General features: G+C 39.1%; 1 protein-coding gene across 4 annotated transcripts in view; it reads left to right on the top strand.

Moving 5' to 3' along the window:
* Positions 1-13,232, top strand: part of LOC6043247 (A disintegrin and metalloproteinase with thrombospondin motifs 9) — a 355,560-nt gene that overhangs the window by 315,476 nt on the left and 26,852 nt on the right. For all 4 annotated transcript variants that reach the window (XM_038259917.1, XM_038259918.1, XM_038259916.1 and 1 more), the window contains 4 exons: positions 11,360-11,692; positions 11,757-12,376; positions 12,434-12,947; positions 13,009-13,216. In XM_038259917.1, the coding sequence (XP_038115845.1) occupies positions 11,360-11,692; positions 11,757-12,376; positions 12,434-12,947; positions 13,009-13,216 (1,675 nt within the window). The remainder of the gene's footprint in view (positions 1-11,359; positions 11,693-11,756; positions 12,377-12,433; positions 12,948-13,008; positions 13,217-13,232) is intronic.

Genomic DNA, 13,232 nt, shown 5'->3' with positions numbered 1-13,232 from the left:
TCTTGTTTTTGCATGCTCATTTTCATTTCTTTTGTGTCGCTGTTTGTGTGCTTGGGTGAGTGGTTATTATAATTAAATAATGGCATCATTAGTGCGCTGACCACGGGGACGCGCTGTCTTGTTTTTGCATGCTCATTTTCATTTCTATTGTTTCGCTGTTTGTGTGCTTGGGTGCGTGGTTATTATAATTAAATAATGGCATCATTAGTGCGCTGACCACGGGGACGCGCTGTCTTGTTTTTGCATGCTCATTTTCATTTCTATTGTTTCGCTGTTTGTGTGCTTGGGTGCTTGGTTATTATAATTAAATAATGGCATCATTAGTGCGCTGACCTCGGGGACGCGCTGTCTTGTTTTTGCATGCTTATTTCATTTCTATTGTTTCGCTGTTTGTGTGCTTGGGTGAGTGGTTATTATAATTAAATAATGGCATCATTAGTGCGCTGACCACGGGGACGCGCTGTCTTGTTTTTGCATGCTCATTTTCATTTCTATTGTTTCGCTGTTTGTGTGCTTGGGTGCTTGGTTATTATAATTAAATAATGGCATCATTAGTGCGCTGACCACGGGGACGCGCTGTCTTGTTTTTGCATGCTCATTTTCATTTCTTTTGTGTCGCTGTTTGTGTGCTTGGGTGCTTGGTTATTATATATAGGTGAAGGGATTTTATTAAATGATCATTATATTGCATTATTATATTTATTTGATTATATAACCACACTATATTTTACACTTAACACATCATACAAAACACATATGAAACTGTAAACAGGAGCGTTTGGTACGGTATGTCCACGCTTCCTTCCTCCCCTGTAGATTCTGTGAAATGTGATCCGTTCTCAGAATCCTCTCTGCGGTAAACACAACGTAGTAGGGCTGGCCGCTTTAATTTTTGCAATACATTTTCGGGTGTTCTCGGATGTACTGCAATTATTAATAATGACAAGAAAAGTGCTTGGGGCGTAATCTAATCACAAGACTTTCCAGCATGCTTTCATCGGACTGGCTGCGTTTGTGTTAGATTAGATTAGATTAGAATTAACATGTTGTTGTATGCATTGTTCCTCTTGCCTCAACGGGTTGTTCGTCTTGCCCCACTAGTTGAGTTGAGCGCACGGAAAATTAAAAAGGATTTTCTAAAAACTCAAAGTCTCAGTCAAGACCTGGAATAAGATGATTATAAAAAATCCGATAGATTTTTTAACGATTTCAATGGGTTATAACGAGCATTTCCTTAGCTTGTTACACTTGCCCCACTTTCCCCTACTTCTAAATGCGCAAAATTCCCCTGAAACATACAAATAAAAAAACTAAAATTAAAAAATACTGATTCTGGGAAATTGATTTTTTGTGAAAAAATCATAAAAAAAAATCAGTGTACCTATTTTCCTGAATACGTACAACTTTGCCGAAGACACCAAATCAATCAAAAAAATCCTTGAAAAGTTACAGATTTTCGAGTATCACGTACCATTTTTGTATGAACAGTTGCCAAAATTGTAGTAAGATTTGTATGGGTGAACCAATGACACAAAATGGCTTCTTTGGTGATAGGGAAGGTCCCCACAAAGTTTGAACCAAATAAAAAGATATAATAAAATCCTTTCCGGGCCTAAGCCTTAATTTTCCACTGAATTTTTTAAAGTGTAACTATGTTTAATCTTGATTGTCCTAATCAGAACCTGAAGACACCAAATCGATCCAGAGACCCCTTCCAGAGATCTAGATTTTCGAAAAATTACAAACCATTTTTGTATGGACAGCATGTTATATGAAAGCGTCTTTGATTCTGGAATGTCATGTTTAAACTAATAGAAAATTGTTATCATGTCCTAAAATTTTTAAATGATATAACAAATTTAAATTAAATAAAAACAATTCAAGTATCATTTCAAGATTGAGGCATCATTAAAATTTGCTCTTAATCTAGTGTAACAATGCTTCCTTATGAAACAGATTTCTACAAATTATATTTTAATGAAATTGACAGAAATTGCAGTATTGCGCTAAGTATTTAAAAATGATATTCAGATTTTAAACAAATCAGTCAAATAAAATCGCCCCTATGATCGATTTCTAAACATCCAAACAGTTTCACAAAGTTTATACGGCCCAGAAAAAATGACCCACGTTGTTAACGCTCCCCAGGTGTTTGCCGTACTTACAACCCTGCCCGCGCCAAGACCCCTCGTGGGGCGTAGCTGTGGTGCGTATTAGGCCCTCCTCCCTCCCTCACTTCATCTAATCCCCCATACGCAAGCAGCTCAAAATGTTGATAAATTATGATATCGAAATCATCGATCAAAGCGCGCTGATCGCGTTGATTACAAACTATCTTTCCTGGCCTCCCCTCGCCCCCTGGAATGGATCAGCGTGTGATGTGAATGAATCATGATTCCCACCGGATTGGAGCTTTAGACAAATAAAACTAGGTGAGATGTGTCAATTGTGGAACTATTTTAGAGGGTTTTAAAGCTTTTTTATCTTAATTTTTTACGTTTACATAAAACAATTTAATTTAAAAATTATGATTGAAATGAATAGGAAAATTTATTTAATTCAATTGGTTTCAATTTACCAATGTAGACTAGGCTCCCCTACCACGACCAAACCGAAACACCATCCGGTCGAAAAGTGGGCAGCTGCCAATTTATGATTGGAGATAATTAATGAAATTATATTTTTCGCTAAATCTACACCCTGCTATTTTGGTGGAAAGATACTTCCCCTCGAGGGGGGAGGAGGGACCGTAATGGGTGTGCGCCACCCAAATCGAACACCCCACAATTGGCGTGGCTTTCAAGAAAAACCGCCCAACTATGTGGAGTTGAACGATGATAGTACAACGTTTCAATTTCGATGAATGTGTGTTTTTTTCCTGCGATTTTTGGAAGGCGAATAGAGAGCCCCCATGTGGTGCGCTGGAAATGAGCTTTCAATGTGGCCCTAATTATGTGCGCTAATGATTGAAACCAGGGGCTAGAGAAAGGCGCCTGATCTCACGGGAAATCTTTCGTTTTTGTTATTTTCGGCTGATTCGACTTCGACTCTTGGGAATTGGACGGATGAAATGGAAAGTTTGTTTGTAAAATATAAATTTGATGCAAATTTCTTGGAGAATTTTTTTACAATGGAGGCATTTCTTGATAAGTATTTTGGTCCTGAAATTTCGATAAAGCGCACCCTTTTTCAAGTTGTAGTCATTTTAAGTAACTTTTTTGAAAAAAAGTCGCAGTTTTTCATTTTTGAACAAAATATAGACAAATTCTCAAGTACCCCTCGTTTATTGATCACGGATATCTCTATAAACTTTTGGTCTCTAACTATAGATCCGATTTTCAACTAAAAAAAACGATATATTTGTGAAATTTTACGACTTTCTCGAAAATAATATTTTGAAAATTTTGGAATCAAGACTAACACTTCAAAAGGGCGTTATATTGAATTAATATAATTTTTAAATTATAATTATAATTTTTATTATAGTATTTATCTTTAGTTTCTTCTTTAAAATTGTTTTAACTTGTTTTCCTCTTCATTCTTATATTGTGTCATTTGATTTTCTACAATATTTTTTGTGTATTTTATAGATTGAGATTTATATAATGTTTTAATTCTGTCTCTGTAAAGTTTATCAACGATATGTCTAAGCTTAGCTTTAAAAAAGAATGAAGAGTTTAGATTCAATTCAGTCTGTGCATATTTTTGTGACGGTGTAACTAAAAAACTAATAAGAAACAAATTTAAACGGTTTTAATTTTTATCACCATAAAAGCAGTTGGCTGGGGAATAAATAAATAAATAATTCTCTAATTTTCATCAGACCATTGCAATTTTCATATCAAGTTTTCCTTCTAACTTCAAAAAATATTAAATAAGAAAAAAAGCTCCGAGATTTTTAGAATTATCTACAGTTCAAATAAAGGTTTCTAAATATTTGCAAAGCGCTTAATAAATTCTGATAGAAATTATTTTACTATTTTTAAGATTTCTCTAGATTACAAATTCCAGATACAAAAACTTAACTCAGATAGTTCATAATAAGCTAGGGTACTGCACAAAATATTTTTTTGCGATTTAAATTTGGAGATTATTTTAAAGAAAGAGGGCCCGAACAGACGGTAATAACTAAATTCATGCCATTTCAATAACAAATACTGTTAAAGTAACAAAAAGTGTTATGGATTCTTCTTGAAAAATTCATTTTGCATTAGAGTTGAAAAACAGTGTATGTTATCGTAACAAAATTTGTTATTGGTCTGATATTGATTGGAAGCCAAAACAACTTTTGAATAAAATTTTTTGTTATTGAAATGATCAAATAAGTTGTTAAAATAACTAAAAATAATAACAAAAATTTGTTCGCAGAATAACTAAAAGTGTTATACGTCTGTGTTTACAATAACAATCCAATAACAAAAAAAACTCATAACGCCGAATTACAAATCTTGAGAGAAATAACAAAGAAATAACATAAAATGTTATTGGCCTAGTATTTTCCAATATCAAAAAAAAATATTTCCAGGTTATTTCCGTCTTCTCTGGGGGAATCAATTTTTTAGTCTGATTTCTTCATAAATATAAGAACATAGATAAAACTAAATTTCAGACCCAATTTTCAACGTTTTAAACAAAATTGTACAAAGCATCACAAAGTGCTAAATACGTTGTAACAGTCACGCTACCCTATTTTTTTTAAATATCAATAAAGTCATGAAAATATCGTTTTTTTATTTTATGTATTTTCGATATGTTGTTCCGAAATTTAAAATCGGCAAAAAGTGTTAAAATACCGTCATCAAGGGTGACATTGGGTCTGGGGGTGAGATAAGGTCATACAAAAATGCTGAAATTGGTATGACCCAATCTCACACCCAGACCCAGTTTCATTGATGACGGTAGCCTATTTATTGAAAAATACATTTAAAAAAAAGCAAAAAAAAATCTTTTCTAAATCGAACATAATCTAGGAGATATAAGAAATGAATATTGTTATGTGAGTAAAACAATTGCATAACATGCATAACATAATCATAATTCTGCCAACCAGGTATTATTAGTACTTAAATATTACAAAACAATTCTTCCCATTAATAAACATGTTATTTGCTTGGTGTCTTCTTCGGTAGCATCTTTTCAGCCAAATATTTGTTCGCAAAACCGATTAAGATGTGACACAACCCCTCTTTAAATTTTGCAGACAAACTACCTGCCCGCTTGATCTTAAACTTTTCCTTTGATTTATTGTCCAATCTTCCGTCCATAAAACTGACATAATTAATCAATTTTGCATCGATGCTCGCGGCGGGCAACATTTATTGCCAGCTTTCGGGAGGTTTATGCTCAAGGAAACGCGCGATCCGATCGGCGTGTTTTATTTTATCGCGGCACCGAAAAAATGCATAAATTAGACGTGCTCGCGGATGGCTCTTTTTTTTGTCTCCAAAATGTCCAATTTAGAGGTTGGGTGGGGGACTTTTTGTTTTCTCAACGATGCCGCCCAAGATGGATTCATTTTTCAATCGATATCGATCTATAACGGTGTTGCGGAGGTTGGATAAGATCTTGCAGCGGTTCTTTTTAAGGGTTGAGAAATTTTGTCGAAATTACTTCCAATATTTCATTCGCTGCCGAATAAAGTTCAGGTGAGTTGGTGAACTAAAAATGTCACTCTGAGGACGAGCACAACGACTTTTCCCATGCCAAGATCGGATTACTGACCTGATAAGGCAGAATTAATAAGGTAGACATCGTGACCAACTCTGACGTTAACTTGATCAATGTTGAACATGCCTGCAAACTTTTGGAGAGGATTTCAGGTCAACAGACCAAAAACTCAAGACTTTTATCAAATTTCCACACCATAACAATAAAACTCCATTTAAATTATGTCAGCTCCCCCAAACGATTGAAAATGTTATGTTTGTTTATCTGTGCTCAAATCAAAACGACGTTTTATCAAAATCAATTACACCTGTGCCACCGCCGAGGCGGCGGTCCCTTTGGAGTGTGCCCGAGAGATGCACTTTCTGATGTCCGACTTTTGATGGGCCGAACCGCAGCACAAGAAAGCGAGAAAGATATGGGCCTCTCTTTATTATCGCTTATTTTTCCTTCTTTAGGAACCTCAAAGAACGTCACATCAACACCGCTCCCGCGCGGTATCTGATGACGGTGATGATCACCTGGAGCGAATCGTTTATTATCAACAAAAGAGAAAATAAAGGGATAAATGTTGGCATCAAGGCTCTACCATAAACTACGTGTCGAATTTTTTCATCTTTTTGCCTTTTTGACTTTCTTACTAATGAAAGGTATAGGTTTTACTTTATGGCTGGACATCATTTTCATCTTCGTAAATATTACAATGCAGCATGAATTTTAATCGGAAAAATCGTTAAAAACTCACACTGCATCGATTTTTGCCGCTCTATCGATTCATCTTGACAGAACTCGTCTATCTCCAACCCTCGAATTTTGAGGAAATAAATTCCGTGGAGATCGAGTGATGTTCGTGTGTGGTAAAATTTTACCAAATTTTGTGTCGCGTCGTTCTCAGCTCCCCTAAATCCGATTTTGATTCTTGCATGATGAAGCTCATGTGCTGAACCTGGGCAAGTTGCCGCTCAAATTTCGAAATATCAATCTGTTTTCGGATGTGATAAGACTTTTCATCGAATAACACAGTTTCCAAATGAAAATATGGTCACATTATTTCATTGTCATATCTTTTATTTGTCTCAAAAATTGCATTTTTCGAGCTCTTCAACCTCCCAAATTTTCATCGAGATTCATAATTTGGTTCTGGAGTAAAAGCCCACCTGGTGACCTTCGCCAACATTTTTCGTTTCTAATTTTATCCGAAATTTCTTTCTACATTCATAGTACAGACCATGAGTGAGCATCTGAAACAAATTTGACATCTATCGGCAATCCCGATCAATTTTTAGAACGATTTACTTTTTGCCTTTTTGACTTTCTTACTAATGAAAGGTATAGGTTTTACTTTATGGCCGGACATCGTTTTCATCTTCGTAAATATGACGATTCAGCATAAATTTTATTCGGAAAAATCGCTAAAAAATCATACTGCATCGACTTTTGACGCTTCGTCGCCAAGTCGACAAGTTGTCAAGTTGAGCTTCGTATACTGGCGCGAGAATGCTGGCGCATATATTTTGTGGCTCGAGATATACTCGAGATATGCAGTTAACAATGTACGGAAAACCTACTGTTACATTGAAAATTGATCCGATCATTTTCACAGCGGCGAGTTAGCCGAGCGGGTTGGGGCGCGGACTTGGTAACCTGAATGTGACTCTCGCTGGATTGATGTTATTTTTGGGGTAAGCAGACCTGATTTTTTTCTTCGGTACATGCTTTTTGTGTACACGTTTTCTCATACAATATTACATGCTTTTGCATGCGATTTTACCATCGGATTTTTTGCTGTGTAATCATTAAAACGAATTTCTTTAAACGGAGCTGATGGATGACCCCTTTGTCGGAAGTCACGGCATCGGGTGGAAATTGGGGGCATTTCTTTTGTTAACCTTTGGTGCCCACTGACTGGACACTTTGGAACGTGGTAGCGGTGGCTGCATTCACGGAATCGTGGCCTGGTCGTGGTGCATTCCGAGCTGTCGCATTTTATGGGTGGCGTCATTTAGGGGTTGATAGAAAAACGAAAAAGATAACAAACTCTTCAACCACTTCAACTACTAACAAAAAAAAATGGCATGACTACCTTTTGAAAAAAACACGATTATCCGATTATAATCGAAATCCGCCATCCGAAACTAAATTTTGAAGAGGGCTTCGGATAATCCGGTACGGACTGTATTTTTGTAATATTTTATTAATTGTTTTGTTAGTGATCTGTGAAATAAGTCAAAATCACACTTCTGTCACCAACGGCCACACCACCGTGGAATGTGCCGAAGTATGTCACCTCATTTTCTAATTGGCCATTTCCCGGGTGGATCCTCAAAGCGAACCGGTAGACAAAGCTAAGCGGTGAGGTTCCGCCCTCAAAATGCCAGGAATTTTCCTTACTGTTTAAATAACCGCCAACATAAATCAACGTTCTATGCCGACTCGTAAAACTGCGTGAGAGGTCGTTGTGCCAGTTAAATTTTCTTCTTTTTTTTAGATTTTATTATGGGAAAGAGTTTTTTTTTTCACCGAGGGAAAAATATTAGAATTAAACTGTCGTGACTTTCTTTGAGCGTCCATTAACCCTGGTTCCGACTTCGTGACTTCATTTGGTTTTCAATTTCAGATGTCGTTCATTAATGCGGAGTAAACATTTGGACTTTTGTAAGCTCCCCCCTTACCAACAACAGACGTTCTTAATATTTGAATTTTACGACTTTCCCCCTCGACGAAGGAATTATTAACCAGCCGGCTGCGAAAATACACATAAAAAAACCCCGACCTAGACAATGAATATTTATGTTCCCCACACTTGCACTAACTTGGCATGTCCAAAAGTGTGGTCCTCGGCCAGGCCGTGTTTGTCGTCTTACAGGGGTTTGCTTTTTTTACGATCGCAACCGATCGCGACTTGAATTGACGAGGAGAATCCATACTGTGTGTGACGGACGAACAAACACACTTGGGGCAGGTTCTGTGCTGTTTAGAGTTATCATTTTACACAATCTGGTGTCATAAATTTTTCAATGAGTTTTATGGGTTCCCGGGTTGCGTCTCCCCGAAAATTGTACGAGCGCGTATATTGGTCGGCCCCAAAACAAAAAAAAATAGTGACCTACAAATTTTGAGCTGTAGAACGGCAATTTATGGCATGTTTGCGGTCGTTATTCTGACTGAATTATATGCATTTTGGACTGCCCGTGAAGGTAATAAAATCGATGGTTCTGTTGAGCGATCGTTCTTGATGCAACTTTTAGAGGTGATTTTTTTGCAATCGAACTTAAAAAAGTTGTTTATTAAGATGAAAAATTCAATCAGAAAATCAATAAAAATCACCTTCACAGAACCACCCTAACCAATGACGCATATAAAGCTTGCACATTCCCTACCCCAAGAGGGAAGCTTTCCGTCTAAAGAATGGATATTTTACGATTATGACCGAACTACATTGTTCTCTTTATATCGGTGGTCATCATCATCATCAACAGCTTGTGCATTGTGTCTGGAAGGTGTAAATTTGTTCATTCACAAAAACACGCCGATCCTTGTGCTTTGTCTCTTTTAGTGAGTTTGAATTGGACCCCAGCTTGATTACATGCTGATTTCGGTCCCGATGTAGGTGTAGGATACTGCACGGAAATTGAGACATTTGGCGGGGTTTATTGCATCGTAGAATACTTTAATATTGAAATTTTTATGAACGTATCTAAATTAATAAAAAAAGGTGGTGCAAAATTTTTCGTAGTTGTGCTACGTTGACACTCTTTCTGAACAAATTTATATGGACGAGTAAAAAGATGGTTTGTCACAATTCTTTAAAACTTTTAATTGTAATTTTTTACAATAACTACAAGCGGAATAGCTTCATGTCTACCTAAGTGGACTTATCTATATCCATTTTTAAATTTTAAACAAAAAGGAGAATGGGCGAATTTTGTCCAAGGATGTACACGAACAGGACCAACTTTTTTCGAAAGATTTCGCCGAGACATGAAAAAAAGTCTTCTGGACCAACTCTCTAAACCCCGGGGTTCAAAAGTTACATGCTGTTGCAGTTTGAGCATTTTGAGTAAAAATATACAAAAAATCGTATTTTTGCTATTTCTAAAATCCTTTATAAAATCTCTGTTTCATTATGGATTTCGATTTTCTTGACTTCATTCGACGCGTATTAGCAAAAACTATAAATTCTGATATGTTTTAGCATGATTGAAACATGATTTCTCTTGTTTTTATCCGTTTGAACCGTTTGTGCAAGAGGCATCCTATAGAAACAAGTCGAAACTTCAAGGTTTTGAAACCGGATCCGACCCAGACTGCTTCAGTGAGTATGGAAGGCTTCAGTGCAATGTTGTAACAACTTATTGGGATGGTCTGAGTCATCCGAGAACTCCTTGGAGTTAAGACCGGTGAGTCTACCGCCGTAACAAGCAAAATGTCGGCGGTTTTTGACCACGGATCATACCCGCATGGCTTCAGTGAGTATGGTAGACTACTATGCTGATGTGTTGGAGTGTCCTGGGTTCTCCTAGGACTCCCTGGAGTTAAGATCTATGGGTCTACTACCGTAACAAGCAAAATGTCGACCGGTTTTGACAACGGAACATACCCGCATAGCTTCAGTGAGTGTGGTAGACTACTTTGCTAATATGTTAGGATGTCCTGGGTCATCCAAGGACTCCCTGGAGTTATGTCCTCTAAAACATATCAAAAAATCTCGAAAATAAAAAAAAAAGTATTTTGGGAAATTGAGTTTTAGTGAAAAAAAAGTTGATTAAAAAATCTGCAATATTTTTTCCGTGTACCTATTTTTTTCTCAAAAGTCCTCAACAATACCTACAACTTTGCCGAAGACACCAAATTGATCAGAAAATTCACTTAAAAGTTACAGTTGTTTGAATATTTACATACCATTTTTGTATAGACAGCAGCCAACATTGTATGGAAACTTGTATGGGTGAACCAATGACGCAAAATAGCTTATTTGGTCATAGGGAAGGCCCCCACAAAGTTTGAGCCAAATCAAAAAATACAAATAAAATCCATTTCCGGTTTTGGTAGAGAATAGGGTTACTTAAGTAACGTCATGATTCGAATTCCCGGACGCTTCGAAATCCGTATATCTCATCTTGTCCTATCAATTATTTGAATATATGTTTGCATAATACTGAACTTGTTTGGACGCTGTAGTTAATGCCAAAATAATAAAAATAAAAATATTTGTTAACCAATAATGTGAAACATTTCACTGAAATATTTCATAGGCGTCCAAAGCACCGGGAAGGCAAAGCAGAAATTTATGCTTTTGATTTCCTAGCAAATTTTTATATAAAATATCGAATGTTTTTATGTTAACAGCTTATTTGAGACCTAAAGAATGCAATTTACTAAAATTTCCGTACAAATTTGTGCGATTCATAGTAAAAATCGAGTGTCCGGAATTCATAGCAAAAGTGTCCGGATTTCGAATCAGCATTAATCATTGTCCGAGATTCGAAACACAACAAGTCATTTCAATTTTAAAAATTCTAAAGAAAACTGGTTATAAAACTGGTTAAAAGTATAAAAAATACAGTTTTTTCCCGTACAAACTTTCGAGTCTGAACCGTATTTTATTTTATTACATTTCAGATACGATAAATACAGCAAATCAACACCAATCTTGCGTCTCCATTAACCTTACTTCAAATTTTCCTCATTCCAGACAAAACCACGCCGCCTGCATGCTGGACAAACCGACGACCGACCTGATCGAGCCGTCCTCGTCGCACACGAAGCTGGCCGGCGAAAAGTTCACCAACAACCAGCAGTGCGAGCTGGTGTTCGGCAACGGGTCGCGCATCTGCTCGTACATGCCCGTCTGCGAGCGGCTCTGGTGCAACAACGGCGACGAGCTGCTCGGCTGCCGGACGCAGCACATGCCCTGGGCCGATGGGACCAGCTGCGGCGAGAACCAGTGGTGCCAGAAGGGCCAGTGTGTGCACGTGAACCGGAAGGCGCTGCAGCCGCAGGACGGCGGCTGGGGCCAGTGGAGTCCGTGAGTATAACGAGAGGGTGAATTGGTAAAGGGGAGATTCTAATGCAGATCTTGCTAACAACAGGTTCAGCGAATGCAGTCGAAGTTGTGGCACCGGGGTTCAGATTTCGACGCGCGTCTGTGACTCACCACCGCCGGCCAATGGCGGGAAGTACTGCATCGGAATGCGGATGCAGTACCGATCATGTAGCACGCACGAGTGTCCAAACAGTGCGCTGGACTACCGGGAGGAGCAGTGCCAGGAGCTGGACGGAAACAACTTTGAAATTCCCGGCCTGGAGAAGAACGTCAAGTGGGTTCCGAAGTACGGCGTCAAGTCCGAAGATCAGTGCAAGTTGTACTGCCGGGTTAAGAACTCCAACAACTACTTCCTGCTGCGGGACAAGGTCAAGGATGGGACCGCCTGTGCCCATCCGCACGAGTCGTACGACATGTGCATCAATGGGCACTGCCGGAAGGCGGGTTGCGATTACGTGTTCGAATCGGATGCCAAGCTGGACAAGTGTGGCGTCTGTCGCGGTAGCAACGATACCTGCAGCGACGTCAACGGGGTGTTCCCGCACAGCAACATTCACTACATGAAGAAGACGTTTGGGTACGTGCAGAAGATCGTGCGAATTCCTCGTGGCGCAACGAATATTGTGCTGATCCAACGAGGATACAAGGATGACGGGAACTACTTGGGTGAGTGATTGTGCGACTCCATGAAAAAAAATCTGCTCACAAAATACCTTTTTACAGCTCTGCGCGACGAAGACAACGAGTACATCTTCAACCCGCCCAAGATCCCGATCATACCGGGCTTGAAGAAGCGCCTCTTTGCCGGCGTCATGCTCGAATACAATGGTCCGGACGAGCCGATCGAGACCATCCAGTCGGACTTTGGACGGCCACTGAAGCGGGACCTGATCGTGGAGATTTACTCGCACAACAAGATGCGCCCCGTCAGCGAGAACATTGTCGAGTACAGCTTTACGATTCCGATTGATCGATACCAGCCGCAGCAGCAGGTGCAACAAGTGTCCAAGGCGACGCCGATTTATACGCCACAGTACCCTAGTCAGAACAGCATTCCAAACTACCAGTGGAAGATGTCCGACTGGAGCGAGTGCGATCAAAGCTGCTACGGACGCCGGCACCGAACGGCTGGATGTTACGACATCGAAACGGGCAAGGAAAAGTCAGGTTCATTCTGCAGAAACAGTGCAAAACCTCAGCAAGACAACGAACCGTGCAACATGGAGTGCAAGTTTGAGTAAGTGGAGACGCTTGGTTGACCAGCACAATATACTTAAACCGTGGAACCTCTCTTCCAGGTGGGAACCGCTAAGTTCCGAATGCTCCAACAGCTGCGGCGAGGGCGTCAAACACATCAAGTACCAGTGCATCCAGCGGTTCCTCAAGTCCCAGCAGACGAACCCCGTCGACTCGACGTTCTGCTCGAACATCCCCACACCCCGAACGATGGAAAAATGCCACGGAACGTGTCCGGATGCGACCTGGAGCTACGGCGACTGGGATCTGGTAAATTACGGCGGAA

Source organism: Culex quinquefasciatus, chromosome 3 (genome assembly GCF_015732765.1).
Source record: "Culex quinquefasciatus strain JHB chromosome 3, VPISU_Cqui_1.0_pri_paternal, whole genome shotgun sequence".
In the NCBI taxonomy this organism is placed as follows: Eukaryota; Metazoa; Arthropoda; class Insecta; order Diptera; family Culicidae; genus Culex; species Culex quinquefasciatus.
The sequence above is the reverse complement of the archived record's forward strand: the minus strand, read 5'-3'. Positions and strand labels throughout refer to the sequence as shown.